At 44.0% G+C, this 19,646-nt stretch overlaps 2 protein-coding genes across 6 annotated transcripts; both read right to left on the bottom strand.

Annotated features, from left to right (window-relative positions):
• Nucleotides 1-7,871: 7,871 nt before the first annotated feature.
• Nucleotides 7,872-12,764, bottom strand: ruvbl2 (RuvB-like AAA ATPase 2). Of its 4 annotated transcripts, none has more exons than XM_026182974.2 (14): nt 12,634-12,764; nt 11,823-11,877; nt 11,639-11,694; nt 11,371-11,512; nt 11,065-11,194; nt 10,914-10,980; nt 9,866-9,972; nt 9,644-9,737; nt 9,348-9,566; nt 9,161-9,279; nt 8,928-9,047; nt 8,718-8,847; nt 8,501-8,615; nt 7,872-8,240 (listed from the first exon to the last, which is right to left on the bottom strand). In XM_026182974.2, exons 2-14 carry the CDS (start codon nt 11,875-11,877, stop codon nt 8,215-8,217), a joined length of 1,380 nt encoding a protein of 459 aa, XP_026038759.1. In that variant the 5' UTR covers nt 12,634-12,764; the 3' UTR covers nt 7,872-8,214. The 4 variants fall into 4 exon arrangements, with proteins under 4 accessions (XP_026038759.1, XP_080163548.1, XP_026038757.1 ...); XM_080307422.1 differs by having other exon boundaries at nt 7,872-8,234; XM_026182972.2 differs by lacking the exon at nt 12,634-12,764 and adding an exon at nt 11,984-12,019.
• A 1,387-nt stretch (nt 12,765-14,151) lies between these two features.
• Nucleotides 14,152-18,394, bottom strand: ftr83 (finTRIM family, member 83). Of its 2 annotated transcripts, XM_026182161.2 has the most exons (8): nt 17,722-18,394; nt 17,301-17,396; nt 16,892-17,125; nt 16,634-16,793; nt 16,423-16,485; nt 16,034-16,102; nt 15,292-15,374; nt 14,152-15,022 (listed from the first exon to the last, which is right to left on the bottom strand). In XM_026182161.2, exons 1-7 carry the CDS (start codon nt 18,295-18,297, stop codon nt 15,322-15,324), a joined length of 1,251 nt encoding a protein of 416 aa, XP_026037946.2. In that variant the 5' UTR covers nt 18,298-18,394; the 3' UTR covers nt 14,152-15,022; nt 15,292-15,321. The 2 variants fall into 2 exon arrangements, with proteins under 2 accessions (XP_026037946.2, XP_026037945.2); XM_026182160.2 differs by lacking the exon at nt 15,292-15,374 and having other exon boundaries at nt 17,722-18,393.
• Nucleotides 18,395-19,646: the final 1,252 nt, after the last annotated feature.

Raw genomic sequence — 19,646 nt, 5'->3', positions numbered from 1 at the left:
TTAAACGATTTTATTTTGAAATAAACCTACATCCTATCTAGTTCCACACGCCTCATCTATGCTTACAAAGACTTGATTTTCATCACAGCGAGAGAAGGCAGGAGCTGATCCGTGAATGAACCACTGTATTGTTCAGGTGCAGTGATGCAGGGCCCTGTAAGACTGTTCCCAAAGTAATTTTGCAGCCCCGAGATTGGTTTACAGACACGCTGACACATCACAGGTCTCCATCCGTGCTGTGCATTCTGTAGAAAAGATATATATATATATATATATATATATATATATATATATATATATATATATATATATATATATATATATATATATATATTTAACTTCCCGGGAAGTGAGGACACCTTCACCAAAAGGTCATCTCTGCACAGATGCTTATTAGAAAGGGCAGCTCCCTCACATGACTGCTAATGGCGCCAGTGGACGGGTCTATGACAGGGCTGTACAAGCACAAGGAGTAAGTACACGCTGCTTTTGTGACAAAAGAAGACTTGAGACGTTGTCTGGGAGGCCTTTAATTAGGCTAAACCACAGTTAGACCTCACTATCTGATTCGACGTCAGGAGTCCGAGCGAGCTCCAAGTGGAGATTTAGTGTTTAGTTGGCGAACGACCCAAAGAAACCAACACCCTTTCCCACAGTCAGACAAATATGTACCCCAAAGTCTGATGTTCTGGTCTCAAAGTCAACACACCTAGTCATGTACAGCAGGCAGGAAACACAGGGGCGTAGACAGGAAAAGGGAACCATTCTAGCAGCGCTGGAATTTCCATCTGCACTTTGCCCACTTACACTCACAGAGGACGACACACGGGGCAAGTTCAGGTTCACAGCCTCCAAACTGTCGGCACATCCATTTCATACAAATACAGAAAGATCATCAGAATAAGTTCACTGCTGTAGAAATACATAAAAATCCTGTTTGTCATTCTGTTTGTTTCTTTGCTGGTTTTCTGTGAACCTCACAGAGCTTTGATCTCCAAACTTTAAATTAGTCTTTGCAGTCGAACGCTGTAAGAAGCATCATATTCTTTTAGAGCATTGATGAATGCCAACAAGTTGAAAACACAAAGAGCTTTCAATAAAGACCTGAAATAGTTTCTGTGAATGAAATCTAAGACACGGCGGCGTGGCGGCACGGCAGCACGGCGGCGTGGGTTCTCCCCGGGTCCTCCGCCTTCCTCCCACAAAGACACCAGTTAGTGGCTTTAGGTTCATTGGAAACTCTAAATTGCCCACAGGTTTGAATGTGAGCGTGAATGGTTGTCTGTGTGACACCCCTGTGACAGACTGGCGCCCTGTCCAGGCTGGACCCCGCCTCTCGCCCTCAGACAGCTGCGATAGGCTCCGGCCCCCGCGACCCTGACCAGGATAAGCGGAAGAGAACGGATGGATGGAAAAAGTGGAATCTTGGCAGTCACTCGAATCAGGACACGACAGGTTTGCTGTGGGGACGATCACTATCATATTTGATTCCTCTTAGACTCTGTTGAATATGACGACTCGTTCTGCAAGACACGTGGCCTTTCTGACATCGGATGCCACAAATGTCCCTGCTTAACTGGAATAAGGAACAGCCGACAAAAATAACAGATGTTACTATATGTGAAGCAAAGTGTGTGTTTTCCACAAAACGGTCGACTGCATAGAGCAGTCAGGTCTGATGATTAAGACTAAAATAAAGCTTAGAATAAAAAAAGGAAAGAAAGCAGATCTTTCATCTCAAATGGAGCCGAGAGTTTTTATCAGAATACGTGAACCACAGCTGTTTACAGTCTGTGGCCTCTGTGAGTCTCTCACTTCCCTCTGCCGACCACCCGCCGTCCTGACCCGGCTCACGCTGCCGAGGCACGGTCACCTTCATCCAAACACGATGACATCGTCATTTTTAAGGTCATCCTGGATGTATCTGCGAGGCTGTCAAAGACAATATGTTTGCTTTTGAGCACTGAATTCGACTCTGCTCATCAGTTCACATGTTACATGTTCCTCACTTTACCATTTCTGTGTGTCGCAGATGCTTCTTCTAACATTACAGGACAGGAGGAGCTGCGAGTACAAAAGGATTAAAAACTACAAATAACTCTGTGATGTTTGAGCAACTGAGGCAAAAACAGCTGACTGCTCCATCACAAGTTCACTTAAGGCAGAGAGCTGTTCAGTTTTCATCCGCTGTCATTGTAAAGGCTCCGTGACTAACAGAAGAAGAAGTAAATGCAGTGTATTTATATGACAGTCATATCCAACATCATCATGCTTTTCTTCTGCTATGACACAGGAAACAGAGATGGAGGGTTTTAAACTCTTTGTGCCAGAAATACACCGACTGCTCTGTAAGTGACACGTCAGTGTTGTCATTTTGAAACCCTAAACTTTATTTGTTTTAGTTTCTGACACTTTGATCCAGTTTGCTGAACAAAGGCAGTGATGAGCCTAATATTCCCTCCACAACTTTAAAAGGAGTAAATGAGCGTTTTACAGCAGCATAGTCACAGCCCTGTTTAAATGAGATAACACACAACCAGGTTTGTTCATCTATTAACAAATATGTGTTTGTTTAATAATCATGTGAGGATTTCCATCCTGCACTGTGCTTGCAGTGGGAAGCTGTTACTGTGCGGTGTGATGAATGATTCGTTTGGTGTTTGGTGGACTTTGTTTCCTTTCAGACTGAGAACATTTCTGATCACGTTAAAGGAGCAGATAAGTCTTCCTATGCTTTCAGATTATGACTCTCAGATACTGTTTATCTGCAGAAGACGAGCCCTCCATTTCTTCTGTGTCCTCTCTGTAGTTTCCTACATTTTTATGAATACACTGCACACGATGTTGAAATGCCCGACTCTCAGCTTGCACCAACAAGAATCACATCGTTGGTGCAAAAACACTGTTGTCATTCCACAGAAAGAAACAGGAGCAAATGATGTGTTTGTGCAACAGGCTGCCCAAAGCCCCATTTTTAAATCGGCTAAAATAAGCTGTATGAACATGTTATTAGTTCAATTCAATTTTATTTATATAGACAAAAGTCGCAATAAGACGCTTTATTATTAGAATTCATCCCGTCTCCAACAAATCCCATAAAAGTCCAGCCAACAGCCTGGAGTTCATCCTGGCTCTGTGTCTGAGGTTGTGTTCAAGGATGTTTTGACCTGACCTGCAGAACTATCACCTACTGGCTGACGTGTAGCTGCTTCCTACAGACCCGCACAGTCACATTTTATAAGATATTTTTGAACAGATGTGCAAGAATCGATCTTTGAGGTACAGCATACAGCAAAATTAAATGATCGAAGTTAAACATGGAAGTGTGGTTTATTGTTTAACACGCAACACGTGTGAAATTATTATTTGCTAACTTTTAAGACCTGCACTTTGGTTGGCTGGCTTGAGCGATGCTCTTCCTCTCCTCTACTTTGGACTTCATGGATGTTTTTAGCCCTGTGGAGCCGGCTGACCTTCAGCTGTCAGAGTCTGCATTAATGCATATCTCTGCATGTGTTATTATGCGATTAAAGAAGCTGACACATGTTCGAGGGAAAACACGAGGTGCCCTCCTGCCCTCATGGAATGAATAAGAGATGTCGGTGGGCTCAGCAACGTCAGTGAAGGAGTAAATGATTCAGGAACACGTGTCAAGAACATGGCAGGAAGTGGCCATGCTTGCTGTCTTTGGAGCAGACGTCATTACCCCACAGCCAGCTATGATGATCACTCCTCGCTTCCCACCGGGCCTTGAGACTGTAACTTCATCTCAAACTGTGTCAGTGACGTCCCCGCTGGGATGAGGGATTAATTTGATTTGCATGCTTACTAACAAGGATGAAATGCAAATTGACAATGAAACAGTGTTACTGCAGTGTGCTTGTTAAGCACCACAGTGGGTTCAGTGTCACGGGTGAAGCAAGTGTGAGTTATGAATACCAGAGTTTTCTGAATTAAACATGAGCTTATGCTTGGCCTGCAAAGACTGGATGATGGTGCTATTTTTAATCCCACGATTCCATATTTAGAGCTGATGTTTCCACTGCAGCGTGAACTGAGGCTATTTATGCACACGCCCATGTGTGTGGGTAGCATCTGCATTCATCGCTCCCACACAAGAAGCAGAGGTGTGGAAGCAGCTTTGTGAATGATTTGTGTGTGGAGAAGTGAGAAAGTGCCGACCACAGTGTGGAGGAAGGCAAATTACACGGAGTAGCTACACACACACACAAACAGGTGCATGCAAACGAGATGACAGAGTAAATCGCTCACACCTGCAGTACCACACCTCTTCTACTTTAAACGGGGTCAGACACCAAATGAGAGGATATCTGCTGCTTTGTGTAGTCAAATGAAACATGTTTGATGTAAGGAACATATTACACACATAGCTGATGTGCACATCCCTGGGTGCTCCAACTGGGCTGGATCAGCCATGCTGCAGTATACCTACAATACCCACAGTCCCATTTGTCAAGCTGGTCGACCCTTTAGGAACAGCAGCCGCTGGTCTGGCTCTTGACTGAATGGCTGCTCTGAATGTTTGTACAGATATCAGATGAAAATAAACAGGTTACACTTTTCCAGTTGTTTCAGCACGATGTCATTACAGTTACAGTGGCTTTTGTAGTGTTACCGATGGCTGAATTTCCACCCATCAGGTTGGTTTTTCATATTTTGCATGAAATTTGTGAATGTCTAAAAATCAAAGTCCATATTTGAATAAAAAATAATCCTTCATTTTTACCTGTATGCTACCAAACTGACATAAGTCATTCTTATAGCCCAACATTAGTCCTGCCCAGCGTTTAGCTGCATTATAGATGCACAGCTGAGCCCAGCTTCCTGTCTTTGCTGTGGGCTCACACTTTCCTCGGCTCTTACTCAGCCAGAGAATAAAGAGCTGAGACATGTTAACCACAAAGAAACGGATGTCACTGAGCAAAGACTCAAATGGAGCCAGTACATAATTCAGAGTGGTTAGTGACCGACCAGGCGTTGCACGCAGGCCGACAGCGATGGGAAGCTGACTGCACATCGCCACACAAGCTCTGTGGATTTGAAACTGCTTTATGACGTGAATTCAGAAGTTAATGTGGATGTACAAATGTGGTGCCCACTGTTCAGCAGCTGTTTCAGTGGGACAGTTGTTTAGAAGATAATTATTCACATGAAATAATCCCTTGGTTGACTTGGACACAAATTTGAGGAGCATCAGTTGCTTCACTTAACCCTGTTTTTATGGCATCACCACATCCAGCGTGCTGCACGTCCACTGACCTCCCTCTTTGATTTTACCGCAGGAACAGCTTCTCTGCCTGTTCACATATGGCGCTAAGAGATTTCGTTTTTTCTCGGAGACTTCAGGAAATAGACGTGAATGCTATGCCTACACAGACGCCACATTCCAAATTCCTCAAATGCTATTCAAAGGACATGAATGACATCACACGAGGAAATGTGGCAGGACAGAAAAATAAGGAGGACGGGAAATATTGCTTCGTGCTAAACTTGCTGAACTTTACCTCAGTGAGATCTCGCTGCTTATGTCGACATAAACACGCGTCTGAGAGGTGCTTAATTAAGTGAAGCATGTTAGATAGCAGTAAGTGCAACTGATAAAGAAAAGGGGACATGACGAGTGTGACGTACTGATAAGAAGAGGACGCCATCACCCATGCTGTCAGTCAGTGTTGCAGTAAAACACCTGAGTGAGCCTCATTTGTAGCTGTAAGCAATCAGAGCAAACCACACAGTCCAAAAGCACAAAATCCTCCATTTCTTTGTTGTGTTGTTGCCTCTACAATTTGTCACCATGAACTGGTGACAAAAATCATTCACTACTTTAGAGCAAAACCCTTTCCTGACAATATCACTGATCAATACGTCCGTTCTGGTTTTGATATGGATACATTCACCTAATGAGATTCATGTGGAGAGGCTTGTTAGGCTATGAGAATGTCAAATGACCTTTGACACAGTCAATAGTGTAGGAGAGTGCTTGCCTGGCTGTCACTTTGACCCAGCTCGTTGGAGCACTTTGGCCGTGTTTTCAAAGCGCTTCAATGATTACAGAACAGCACTGAGTGCTGATTACAAATAAAGAGGAGATAAAGTCAGTGGATCTGTGGAGAGGACATTTGCAGAATACTAGGAGGGGAAAAAGGGCATCTAAATCTGTGAAACAGGCAAAATGCCACATGTTAGCATGCTGTGCAGCCTCGTAGCCTGTGGACAGCGGTGTGGAGACAAAGAGTGGGAGCCAAAACCTGCTCCCACCCAGAGGGGCCGAGCCGAGTGCGATCTGTAAACAGTGATCTGCATTCGCACTGACGCTGAAGGCAAATGTCCTGAGGTCAAGTGTATTCAAATCCATATTAAATGAGACGGTTCTTAATTCTGCTGAGGAAGAGGATTCAGTTTACGTGGCTCCTGATAACGACGGACACGATAAAGGCGTCACCATATCGCTTCTGTAAATGCTAACAGTGAGGCTGGCTCCTTGGGAAGTTTGTCTCGGCCCAAATCCAGTGGGAGAATCATCGGATGTGGTGGTAGGCGGCAGCACAACAGAAGCCTCGTGGGACTGAGGGATTTATGGGATGTAGGCAGCAGGGTAAGAACTCTCTGCCAGACACCAACTAAACATTAAATATGCATGAGAGCAGGCAGTCTGCACTGCTCTCTGACCATATGTAGGTAAAATTGATTAACATGCTCTGATTGGTTTGAAACAGTCAGGTGATATTCCCATTTCAGCTGAAGGTTGCTGGTGATGCTATTGGTAGATACTGGCCTATCGCAGACATTTGAATGTGGCTGTCCAACATATGTTAACACTGAATGTAGAAGATTCACTGGTTTCAATGAATCCATGTAGAAATGGAGTGATTCGATTCACTGTCATTTATACAGCGCCAAGTCACAACAGTCGCCTCAAGGTGCTGTGTATTGTGCAGTAGATCCTACAATTATACATACAGAGAAAACCCAACAATCACATGACCCCCTATGAGCAGCACTTTGGCGACAGTGGGAAGGAAAAACTCCCTTTTAACAGGAAGAAACCTGTTAAAAAATACATATTAAATGTGACATAATATGACTATGGGACCAAAAATCCAGTGTGATCTATTCAATGTAACAGTTTTTATAATACGTTTGATATGCCCACATACCAAACAGCACTTTAACTACTTATTTATTGTCACATTGTCAACAATTTATGACTTAGATAAAATACACTCACTTTGAAAACATGATTTGATTGAACCCTGTGTCAGATTTCTGGTTAAATACTCAGGCTAAACCCAAACATGACATGACAAGGATGACGAGACTCGCAGGGTCTAAACATCTGAATACAGGAAAATCTAGAGTGAGTGTCAAAGCCTGCTATACACCTACAGACTCAAGCAGGACATTTACAGGACGACACGCATCAAACATGCTGAAGTGATTCAACAGGAAGATATTTTTAGGCTGTATGCAGTGCTGTTCAATTTGCTCATTAAAATGCACACTAAGGGCTCGCAGGCATCCCAGCGGTTTGCACAGTGCATGGTTTCTCAGGACCAGGCTTACAGGAAAGATCTTTGAGCTCCCCCTTGTGGTAGCAACTGTAACTATTTTATTAGTGATAAACGTTATGAGTGATTTTGTTTTAAATTTTACATCCAAACGTTTTTTTCTTCAGCCGGGGTAATAAACTGATCACTGATCAATCCTGAGCAGACTGCACCACCGCCTGGTCAGGCAGACACATCATTCTCATGTTTATGTGAGCCTGCACCTCCAAAAGCTAACTTTAAACGTGAAAAACAGTTTCGTAGCTTTCAAGTTTAAAGGACAAGAAAGAAAGAATCTCAATATGCTTAGAAAAGCTTGTTTACTTATTTTCATAAAATTAAACCATGTAAAAGGTCAACAACATAAAACAAACACTTAAGGAATGGGTATTCACGCCACAAGGCCTCAGAGATGAAGGACTGGGGTCATTTCAAAATTCGATTGAATTTCAGTCCAAAAGATTTGAATTTAAACAGTGTGGAGATCAAGGACAATTCTGTGTCCACCTCCAGTCTAATTCAGTTAATTCAAGAGGCTAAACTCAAATTTGGGAAGAAGTCCGGTTGTGAATCGACACCAACACTAGATGACGGCGAACAGCATAAAAAAAACTTCACAGAGGAGGAAGAGAAAGCATCGTCTTCATTACGAGGTGTCCATAGCAGCTGTTTCTGAAACATAAGAACATCTGTTCATCATGTCATGTCAAACCTGCATATTTACACAGAAAGAAAACCGAGCGCCTTCTTTTCCAGCACGACTGCAGCACTGAGTTGGGAATAACGCCGTTTCACAGCGTTTTTCTCCTCAGATCACTTTTAGTATTCTAAACCTAAAATCTACACTAGTTACTCCCACGAGGGGTGAAAACCAGCGTTTAACTTGTGTGAACGCACGAGCTGCTGATACAGAGAACGAACAGCAAACTCACGTGTTTCATTAAAGAGGAAGGAATCCTGATACTCCTTCATGTACTGAGAGGATCTGGCCTCATCCAGGAACAGAGAGTAAACTCTTTTAATGTCTTCTACCTGAACCTCTGTGCCCTGCAAAAAACAAACGGCACCAACAGAGTCAACGTGACAAAACGAAAGAAGCAATGGATGTGATACACGTGCAGCTGCTGAAGTCGTTCACATCGAGCTTACCTTGCGTTTACGACACACCAGCCCTGCGGTGCTGATCAGCTGGATCGCGTAGCGCAGTGACGTTTCCATGCCGATACGAGTGAGGACCGTGTGAGCCTCCTCGCTCAGCTCCACATCCTCCTCCTCACACCTGAAACGGAAACCTCAGCTTTACATTTCATCTGCGGCAGAAGATGGAAGCGTCTGCTGATTATGAACACGCGTTTTTACCGGATCTTCAGGATCTGCTTCGTCTCTTTTTCGGTGTAAGGGGAGGTGGCGATGATGAGCAGCCGATCGAGGAGATCGATGGGGATGCCGTGAGGGCTCTGATAGTTTGTTCCACGGATTCTGCAGGGAGACGAGTGAGTAGCACGTTACTAATGAAACACCCAAATTATTCAGTATTACCTTTACTGAAGCGGAAGGCTGACTGAAAGCAGTACGGTTTGGAAAAACAGTACCGAGTGATGCCTCTGTTGGTGGCCATAATGAGAACTGGGGAGAGGTCACTCTCCAGGGCACGGTTCAAGAAGGAAAAGCACTCCATGTCCAGCATATGCACCTCATCAATAAATAACACCTACAACAAGAGAGAAACGTTTAACAGAAACTCATGAAAAGCAAATAGAAGCATATAAAAACACTCACCCCTGGAATGATCTCGGCCTTTCCTTCTTCCCTCCACTCACACACTTTGGCATTAATCTGCTCGCGGACTTCAGACTTGATCTCTCCGGTGTCTCCAGAGAAAAGAGCCAGGAAGCCTTGTGTGCGACTGTTAATGACATCGATCTCGTGGAGCGACACTGTGTGGACCACCTCTTTTCTCTTCTGCAGCTCTCCCTCAGGACACTGTACAAACTGTGTCTAAAAAGATGGTAAAGAAATTGATTTTAAAATACTGCATCATCCAACAGCACGATCTGAGCGCTGTGACAACAGACCTGAGCTCCCATGGCATCGTAGTCTCTGGCTCTGGTGAAAGAGCGCCCCAACTTGGTGATCTTTCCAGTGGCTTTATCGATGGTGATAACATCTCTGAGAGAAAAGCAACAGAAACGCTCAGAAGACACGAGTCCTGTGCAAGTCTGAGTGATGCTGTAAAACTTCATATAACATTCATATCACATAACAGGTCCTGTAACAAGATCACCTACTGAACTTACCCCGCTTGCACCTTCTCTTTACTCAAACTGTCAATCATCTTGTTGCCCAAGTCGTAGATCGTCTCCATCTCCGTAGTCTTTAGCGTCAACTTGCCCACCTTTGCACCCTGATCCAAGGCACAAACTTCTCAGTAAGTTATATGAAGTATCATAATAATAATAATAATAATAATGGATTGCATTTATATAGCGCTTTTCAAGACCCTCAAAGCACTGTACACTTCCACTATTCATTCACTCTCACATTCACACACTGGTGGAGGCAGCTGCAGTTGTAGCCACAGCTGCCCTGGGGCAGACTGACAGAAGCGATTACCACTGGTGTGACCTGGGGTTGTGCGATTGGACGAACATGTCGACGACAGGCTCAGCCCATCAGCGATCGTTTTCACAAGGACGATTTATTTATTTGCCCATGAGTAAATTTGCTAATAATGATGTAGCTGCAGAAGTTGGTGATAGCCTAGCATACTCAGCTGCATGGTGGACACGTACGTGCTCATGCAAGTTAGCCGTGTTTGAGTGCTTTGCTCGCACTATACGTCTGCACAAGCCGCACACCGCTTTGGTTACATCCTCAGGTTTACCTCTTTCACGTGGTTTAAAAATCCCAAATTGGCGACTTCATATTTTTTCAGTGCTGTCAGCGTTAACGTGCCGTCATCACGACTAACGCGATTAACAAGTAACCCATCGGGAGCGCAGACTGAGTCGAAATCCCTAAAATGTCTCTGTCAACGCATTGTCGTGTCGTGATGATTGACACGTTAACGCCACAGCCCTAATTTTGGGGGGAAATTAGTTCATCCCTGTTTGGACTTCCTCTGTGTTGTAAACGTGCAAATCAGTCTGTGCATGACTACATTGCTCCGCCCATCAAAAAGTCTGCGCAGGTGCAAATATATCACCCATTGTCGATTACTGGACGGACGACTGTAGGCTGGAAAATGTTTACATATCACCCAACCCTGGTGTGACCAATAAAATACTTCCCAAAGAACCACATAAAAAGACTGGGTTCACTATATTACGAGTGGAAGCTGCTTACCGTTCCTGTGGCTGGTCTGTCAATCTGGATCTCGACCACCTCTCCTTCAATGATCTCCGTCTCCTCTCTGTTAAAAAACAAAAACAGTTAATAGCAGTTCTTTTCGTATAAGAAGATTTACCAAACTCTATTACAGCATTTGCTCACTCACTTGATCCTTACTCCGATGGCTTTTCTAAAAGCTTGGCTAAGTGCCTCAGTCTTGCTCATCTCCAGGGAGAAGATCTCACTACCAGCCAGTGCTGTAAAGGGTGTATCAGGGCCAAGAGACTGGGCGATGCCTGCATTGGAAAACCCCCCAAAATCAAAAACAAAGTCTCAGCTGAACCCACACTCTGCCAATCAAGCTGGGAGCAACAAAAATGTACCCTAAGCCAATCCCATCAATCCAAGAAACCAATATCTCTTCTAGCTGGGGCTAATATTATGTTCTGGAGGCTTCCAGTGGAGATCTTACCCATAGCAATTGCAGTTTTTCCTGTGCCAGGCTGGCCAGCAATCAGTATTGCCCTGCCAGCAATGTGGCCATCTTTGATCATCTCCAAGATGACTCCTGCGGCTCGACGGGAGGCCAGCTGGCCAACCATCCCCTGAGACACCTGGAATTGAACATAGACATGTAAAAGGCACATCTCCTCGACACAGACACAGAATATTTAAGTCACAAATCCATTACATGCCCCTTAAGAAAGAGAGAAAAAAGGCATTTAAAGACTTAACGCTACCTGTCTTGGTTCTAAAGCATCATCCAAACCAAGGCCACGAATGTGAGAATGTGCACCTAAACAACAAGGTGAAAACAGATAAAATAATGTGAGTCACAGGAAGTAAAAAAACTCAAAAATCAGGTACCATGTGCACCTATCACACAGTAACCAATCATCATGTGTTTCCGGGTCTCAGTCATACCAATTCTCTCGATTCGTGTGATGTCACGAACCTCTGGAACCTTTGTAGTTGCCATCTGTATTAAAAGCAGAAAGATCATTCATTAATCACTATAGAGTGATCCTGCCCGGTTTCCTACCACTACTTTTACATTTAAAAACAGGCATTTCGCAGTATTAGACCTTCAGACTATCCCACTCCATGTCAGAATGTCAAACAACAGATAAAAAAAAAAAATTGCTCCAGCAAGAGATTCAAATATTTCTACTGACGTTTTAACGACATACAACCCAGTCACTATTAAATAAATGTTAAAAACCAAAACACTTTGGTGATAAGACTACCACAACATTAAGTAGTTAGATTGTCAAACAATTAACACTTTAAAGAGCCCGTCCTGGTCAGTTGGTTGTCATAGTGACAGAGTTGAGCGCATGCCACAACAGAGTAAGAACAGTGTTAGCGTTACGTTAGCCTGGTTTCTAAGGCTTTTTATTCTTCATATTTTTACTTTTTCACATAAGCAACGGGAAGCTCGGGTATCGCCATAACACAGATTTAATAATGTGGTACACGAAATCCACAAATCTCGTTTGGCGCCAAGTAAACAGAGCAAGGATAGTGCCAAGTAATGCTAACGCCAGCTAATGTTATGTTAGCAAATTAGCTAGCTCCATTCAAAGCTTTCTTCTTTGAGTAACTCCTGCTTAGCAAGACGAAGACGTGATGTTCGACAGAACATGGAAGGATGATCCTACAGGACACATCGTGTAACACCACGGTGCGAAAGCCTGGAGTTAACACTGTTTATATTGATCGCATGAACACTCACCTGTGCAGCCACACTTGCGAAAATGTGAGAATGCGGCGCTTCTTTCTAATGGTGCGCAGATTAAAAGCGTCCGTACAGAAACAGCTTCTTTTCTTTTTTTTCCCCCCCTGCTAGGGGATGTTTGGGTTGACTGCCCTCTATGGACTCGATGGTAAAAGGACAGCACGAGCTTGTGATTTACAGGGAGTGGCAGGAAACCTTACCGGTGTCCTGGATTATATTATGGACATTTGAATCCGTGTAGCCGTTTCAGTCCAGAGTGGTTAAACTGTGTGCTAGGCTCCCTTTAACTCCCTTTTCCACGGACGGGCTATTTTGTTGCAAGAAGAAAACGTAAAACCTTTAATATTTACTGGTGTAATGTGCTGGGTTACGGAACTGAGATGTTGTAGAGATGTCAATGTCATACTGTACGTAAGCTGGACCAGCCAAGGAAGCACTTTGCTCTGTTTTAGTTACTGTTTGTACACGCTAACAGCGGAAGCTTTCACTTCAGCCACGATAAAAAACCTGCTCAAACTTAGTACTGCAGACGTTTGTCCACCAGAGGCTGCAAGAGCCCCGAGTTATATTAAAGGTTGAAGAATTTCGAAGTTGAAGCCAAAGTTTTTGCAGAGTGGTGTTGATGATGCAGTAGGCCGGATAAACAGGCTCCGCTTCATTCATCTTAGTGTAAAAGCCTCTTTCATTTTTTAAACTGAGAAATATTATAATCCAAACTATGGAGATGAGTTTGAGATTTTTATTGTCGTCTTTGTCTCAAGCTCAGCTTCATATTTGCAAAAAGTAATTTTAAAAGCTTACAAATCAAGACTGCAGTATTATTGAACAATGGGAAAGCCTGCCTGCTGATTATAATCTCAAGGTTTCTGGAGGGGTTTTCATATCCTCTCCACTAGACCTTTCAAGCTCCACCTCAAGGCCCAGGCCACAAACTGAAGTCGCTTTATTTAAACATCACAGCAGAGCGACTGCTGCACGGTGAAAGGTAAATTTCGGTGCTCCTGAGTTGCTACACTAACTCAGAACAATTTTTATTTCATTTTAAACTTCGATAACAAAACCAAAATAAATAAATAAAAGAATAAATAAATAAATGAATAATAAATGTAAAAAAACTAAACTAACTCAGAACTTTTTACTGAAGAACTTGACGATACATTAGGACTCGGTCATACTTCCACTCAGCTGAACGAGTCTTAAGCGTCACAGAAACCTCTCAGGTACACCTCGCCTGTTCCTGTAGAGTTCCTTAATGACCTCTCAGCTGCTTTTCAAAACACTGTGCTTTAAGCACACACAAACACACCATCTCCTCCCAGTCCACACTCAAAGCTGGGTCTATTTTACATTTGCTTATTAAATAATTGCACTGTGAGTGACGTTGCTAATGGCAGGAAATGTCTGCCTTTTAAAGATCTTACAGATCTGGCTCAGAGCTGATTAGCTTGAAGAGTGAGTTAGGAAGCTCGTCATCGTAGAAGAAATGAGAGGAAAAAATCCGCATCACAGCTCATGCTTGTTACCAAAAGTTTATTTGATAAAAAAAGCAAAATATCACAAATGGTCATCACATTGTACAAGGTTCATTATTTTGAATTATAGTGTAAATATGCATATACTATATTATTTCTGAATTAGTAAATGCTCATTGACTTTCTGCAACTGATTTTACACTGAACACATGTTGATTTGCTGAATATTTGCTCTTCGAGCATCGTTTCCCCCATCAGCACATATCAGATACCAAACAAAACAACGATCTAATATCAGAAAAAAAGGGGGAAACAAAAGCATATTTTCTCACAACAGCAGTACTTTGCATCATTCCACACCCACTGATCTTTGGATGTGTTACTTAATCACAGCTGGATAATGGTAATGGCTGACTCATACCAAACCCAGAAGCCTGGATAGACAGGTTCACTAAAGGAGGCATTAAAGCGGTGGATTAGAGACATGGTTTCCCCAACAGCGTAGAATGAGAGAGTACCCCCGGCGTGATCCAGGAAAACGCCGATGCGGGAGGAGTAGGGCGCGCTGACCTCTTGCTGGTCCTTGTTGTGGCGGGCTGAGTAACTGGAATCAGAGCAGAAAAGGCTCCATGACTTGCGGTTGTAGCCGATGCGGCAGCTGTCACTGTAGCCCGATCTCTTGATGCCTTTGTAGGCGATGCCGATGGAAGCCCCCTCCCCACTCCAGTCTACCTCCCAGTAGTAGGTGCCTCCAGAGAGGGGCTCCTTACACAAGACCTGTGGCAGGGAGTCGAACCTGGCAGGGCTGTCAGGGTAGGACTGGGGGTCTCTCTTGAGGGCAGCTTTTCTGTTCCCTCGTGACAAGTAAAGCTGTCTGTAGGCTGTGTTTTGGTCCAGAGTGAGCTGGCAAGCATCTAAAGATGGGTGGAAGACAAGTTCATTGTTTACTCGACAATGCTTAACTTAAATCAGTCTGGGATAAACGTAAATGAGGAAAGCAAATAGCCAAAGCATCTGTCCTACAGCAGCTGAAGCACCCCACTCCAAAGCAGCAGCAGAACGTCATCGACATCTCAGTTAAACTTCTACTCACTGCGGTAGAAGTTTAAATGACTTCTGCAAAACACACTTTGAAGGAAAAGCAAGAGACCCTCTGGCTGGACACGGAAATCAGAATAGTCACCTGACTGCTGTGTACCTCCACCTCTGCAGGTCACAGCTGGTGGGACACCCGACGCCCTCGGCTAGATCTGCCCGGCCTATGATCTGGAACGCCAAAGGTATCAAACACTGTTTGTGAGTTTGACCACAAACAGAATTCCAGCAAAGACCTTTTTCAGCTGTGACGTGAGTCAATGACTATGCAGTTTCTCCCAGCGCTAAAGTTGAGAGGCCCCAAAGATTTCTGTTGAAAGCTGGATTAACCTCCTGAGACCGTGTCCTCATATGGGAACATTACATTTAGACTTACACTCCATCTTACAAAATCAATATTTTACACTCTGTTAATAATGACCATAAAACTATATTGTGTTATGCTGCCAAACAAACCCACTGTCTCTATATCGAGGACATACTTTTTAATATATTTATGTATTTAAAAACCTTTCTGTTCAAAGGCGATGCTTCTTTTTTTACTTATTGGCTTCGAGAAAATTTGGAGAAATGAAAAATGCATCCCAAACAAGAGCTCGTGTTGCAGGAGGTTAAAATGCAGCTTAAGTAAAGATGACATAGCTGTGCAATATTTGCAGTGAATCAGTCCCAACCTCTGTCAACACTGTAGGACTAACAGTAGCTTCTAAGAGCAGATTTTGTGGTCAGCCACAGGGTCTGACAGAGAACCTCGTCAGCATCTAATATGCGTCATGCAGTGAACTGAGCAGAGAGAACGGTGAACAGTGTGGGTCAGAGCAGAGACTCACATCTCAGGAAGTCCTCCCTGTACTGAGGCTCCTTGACTGGCACAGACTTGTACACGGGAGCTTCGTCACCTGTGAGAGGAAACACAGAAAATGAGACAGAGTTGTGTGTCAGCAGTTTTTAATGTGCTGCACCTGAACAGCTAATACGTGTGCAGGAGGTCACGTTCTCGTCACACTATCAGTGATCAGGCAAACACCTCGTAAAGCAATCTAACAGGAGAATGGAAAGAACTGAGGAAACAGGGCCAGATGATGAAACGCCTGAGCGTTATGACTCAACACCACATCTCCTGGCTTTAGCCTGACTCTGTGCTAAAGTTGTTCCGCCCTCATTCATTGTTATGTGTATGAGCAAGTTGTGAAATGATGCTCTTGAAAGACTGACTCACTTTTTATTGATTGATATTGTTTCTTCTTGGAATCCTCCAGCTCACAGAAGGTCATTTTGTTAACTGCAAATACAGAAAAACCGCTCAGTCATCGTGCTTTCTTCATATGTTTGAAATAACACAGTGAGATTACAGCAACATCACACTGCAGTAGTCAGATTCCCTGCTGCATCTGTTCTGTGAACATCGAGACGTCAGTCTTCACGCTCACCTGTCTTGGCTACCTTAACCAGTTCGTCATTGCTGGATTCATTCAGTTGCTGTTTCAGCTCAGAGACGGCTTTGGTCACCGGGCCGAAGGAGAAGTACGGGTTGACGCTCACCGACGGCAGCTCCTCGGCCTCTGTTTGTGCTATCAGCATGTGGTAACTCTAACAACAATATAAAAGTAAGATAACACTGATTCTGTCAGATTATATTTTTATCTTTATGAACATGCCTTCCTGAGCCGCTGGCGGCTGCCAGTTACCTGGATGAAGTGGATGTGGTCCTCGGTGCGAGACAGCTGGGTGATCTCGTTGTCTCTCGCCTTCAGGTCAGCGATCTCATGACTCAGACGCTCCAGATGGCTCTCTGCGTTGTTGAGTGCCGCCCGCTTGTTGGAGGATATCAGCTTTGCCATCTCTTGCTGCATCCTCTCAATGGAGCGCATCATGTCGCCAAACATCTTCTCACATTCCTGAAGCGCCCTCTGGGCTGAGTTCTGCACAGGAGACATTGGAGTGTGTCGTAAGGTGAACTGGTGTCGCACTGGTTTTTACGATGACACACTTAGAAGAAGGAATGCTGTCAGTGCTGTTAGCTTCCGCTCAGCCTGTAGCGGTCAGAGTGCTCGTATCTGTCTGATGGATGATAATGACGGTGATTGCGGCACAAACCTTGAGAGAGTCCACCGCGTGTTTTAGTTCCTCCATCTGTTTCAGGCGATCGTGAATCCTCTCCTGGATCTCAGCCTGGGTGGCACCCAGCCGTTGCTATAAGACAGTTGAAACATTGATGATTATTATGACAAGAGCTTTACGCAGAAGTAACTCAAATATATGAAATCGTCTAAAAAAATTAGCTTAAATGTTTGGCTTTTAAGTTCAGGGGTCCAGGTTCACTGGACGCCAACACCTTTATCTTTGTTTGCATGAATGGGCGTCTATTGTTGCTGCTCTTTCATGCTTTGCTCCCCACCCTTTAACTGCTGTAGTGCACCGTGTTACAGCTTTAATACGGAATATTTGACCCTTATTTCTCACACGTTTTAGCGTTATTGTTGAACCAAAGGAGGACCGGTACGAGGGTGTTGCCTACCTGTTCCTCAGATCTCTCCTGCTCAGCTGACACCATGTCGTGGCCCTTGTGTTCTTTCACTGTGCACAGCACGCAGATACACATCTGGTCGGTGCGACAGAACAGCTCCAGACCCTTCTGATGCTGCGGGCAGATCTGCCTGTCCAGGTGGCCGATTTCATCCACCAGCTTGTGCCTCTTAAAGGTGGCCGACTCGTAGTGGGGCTTCAGGTGCTTCTCGCAGTAGTGCGCCAGACACATCAGGCAGGACTTGATGGCTTTGTGCTTCTTCCCAACGCAGATGTCACAACCTACATCCTGGGGTCCAGCGACGTTGTAGTCGGGGGACGGAGGTGGAGGCGGAAAGGACTCCGAGTTGCGTTGGAGCGTGGAGTTCCTTGAGCCTCCGACGCGCCTCGGAGTTGGCCTCTTGCTGTAGGAAACCCTGCACTCCGGGCAGTTGAACGAGCCGGTGTGTTCAGCATGATCCCAGTATGTCTTCAGGCAGATGGAGCAGAATACGTGGCCACATGGGATGGACACAGGGTCCCTGAGATATTCCTTACAAAGGTAGCAGGTCTCTTGGTCAAAAGACATGGAGGCAGTTTGCTTCTTTTCCCTCTAACGCCGAGAAGATGATGTGAAGTCAGAGCCTCACTTGTGTCAGCACTGTGGCAAAGTGACTGCACAGGTAGTGCGGGTGCAACTTATATAGAGTAAACAGAGAGGGAGGATAAACAGGTTAAGCCGAAACCAGTAAAACAAGGGCGGAGAAAGAAAAGGACACAATGAGTAGATCCACGTGTTACAGAATGCTGAGAAAATGAATGATATGTGCGATCTGAAAATATTTGATCCAAAGAGTTGTAGTTTCCATTTATTACATTTTGACACTGTAAAAAAACAAAAGGTCCAAACTAAGATAGGAAATTTTGAGCAGCAACGATGTGTAATCAAAGGATACCACGTAATATTCACAGGAACTGAAGCATTATTTGTTTTTTAACAGAAGTGAAAGAAAAGCCATAAAACAGGTGTTACACATTTCAGGGAATAAGATGTGTAATAATAAAATAAATAAAATGGCATCAAATGTAAACGAGTGAGTAAAACCTTCTGCGAGCTCCGGTCAGATTCAGTCTGTTGGATTTGCTAAAGTTGACTTCACCCGTGACCAGTTAATTATTAACCGCGTTTACTTTGCTTTGCCACTGATTTCCTCTGACAGGATGCCACAGTTCTCATATACACGAACTCAACTGTAACGTTTCCACCAGTAAGAAGCTAAAGTATGTAATAATGTATCATCTTCTGCACACACACAAAATCCTTCCCTCTGTATATTTTACTTTACGGCGAACACGCCTCCCGGCCGGAGTTTCAGTGTCAGATAGGAATGCAACTACACTTGATAGCCGAGATAACAGAAGGGCCAAGAAAGCCTGCTTAAAAGATTCCTTTGTGTGAGAGCCAGCAGGGTCTAAACAGCATTACAGGGTCGGCTGTGAACAACAGTAACTGCAGCTGACATGTATGACCACACGTAGCATTTAACCAAAGCTGCTCTGGCTGTGGTTACGCTCCTCACTGGAGGTGATTCAAAACTTTGTGAACTGATATTGGAAAAAGCATCACAAATATCTTTATGTAATCTCTGGTTTGTAAAAGTTACTTATTTTATTTCAAGTTCATTGGCATTCAAAGGATTTCCATCACTCTTCTCTGCAGTTAACTTATTTAAAGTCAGTGTTAGTTTAGGGTAAAGTTACATAGATACTTTTCACAGGATTTCTTTAATTTCATTTCTTATTTTATGCTGAATCATTTTAGGACAGTCTGTAACTTGTGCTCTGTAACACTGCTCATCCGTTTGTAATCTGATTACATGCCAGTGACATGCAACACACCCTTTTAAACTGACGACAGAACTGCTAGTGATGCAATAG

The sequence above is a fragment of the Astatotilapia calliptera genome, chromosome 10 (genome assembly GCF_964374335.1).
Source record: "Astatotilapia calliptera chromosome 10, fAstCal68.1, whole genome shotgun sequence".
NCBI classification, from domain to species: Eukaryota; Metazoa; Chordata; class Actinopteri; order Cichliformes; family Cichlidae; genus Astatotilapia; species Astatotilapia calliptera.
The sequence above is the reverse complement of the archived record's forward strand: the minus strand, read 5'-3'. Positions and strand labels throughout refer to the sequence as shown.

Excerpts from the sequence above, each read along its gene's own strand:
- ruvbl2 (XM_026182972.2), bottom strand. The coding sequence starts at position 12,004 with ATGGAGTGGGATAGTCTGAAG. Across the intron at positions 9,280-9,347 it reads AGGCCGAGATCATTCCAGGG|GTGTTATTTATTGATGAGGT; the intron begins GTGAGTGTTTTT and ends CTCTTGTTGTAG. Across the intron at positions 8,241-8,500 it reads CTTCCTCTTTAATGAAACAC|AAACAGCTGCTATGGACACC; the intron begins GTGAGTTTGCTG and ends CTTATGTTTCAG.
- ftr83 (XM_026182160.2), bottom strand. The coding sequence starts at position 18,297 with ATGTCTTTTGACCAAGAGACCTGCTACCTTTGTAAGGAATATCTCAGG. Across the intron at positions 16,486-16,633 it reads GGTTAAGGTAGCCAAGACAG|TTAACAAAATGACCTTCTGT; the intron begins GTGAGCGTGAAG and ends CTGTATTTGCAG. Across the intron at positions 16,103-16,422 it reads ACAATATCAATCAATAAAAA|GTGACGAAGCTCCCGTGTAC; the intron begins GTGAGTCAGTCT and ends TTCCTCTCACAG.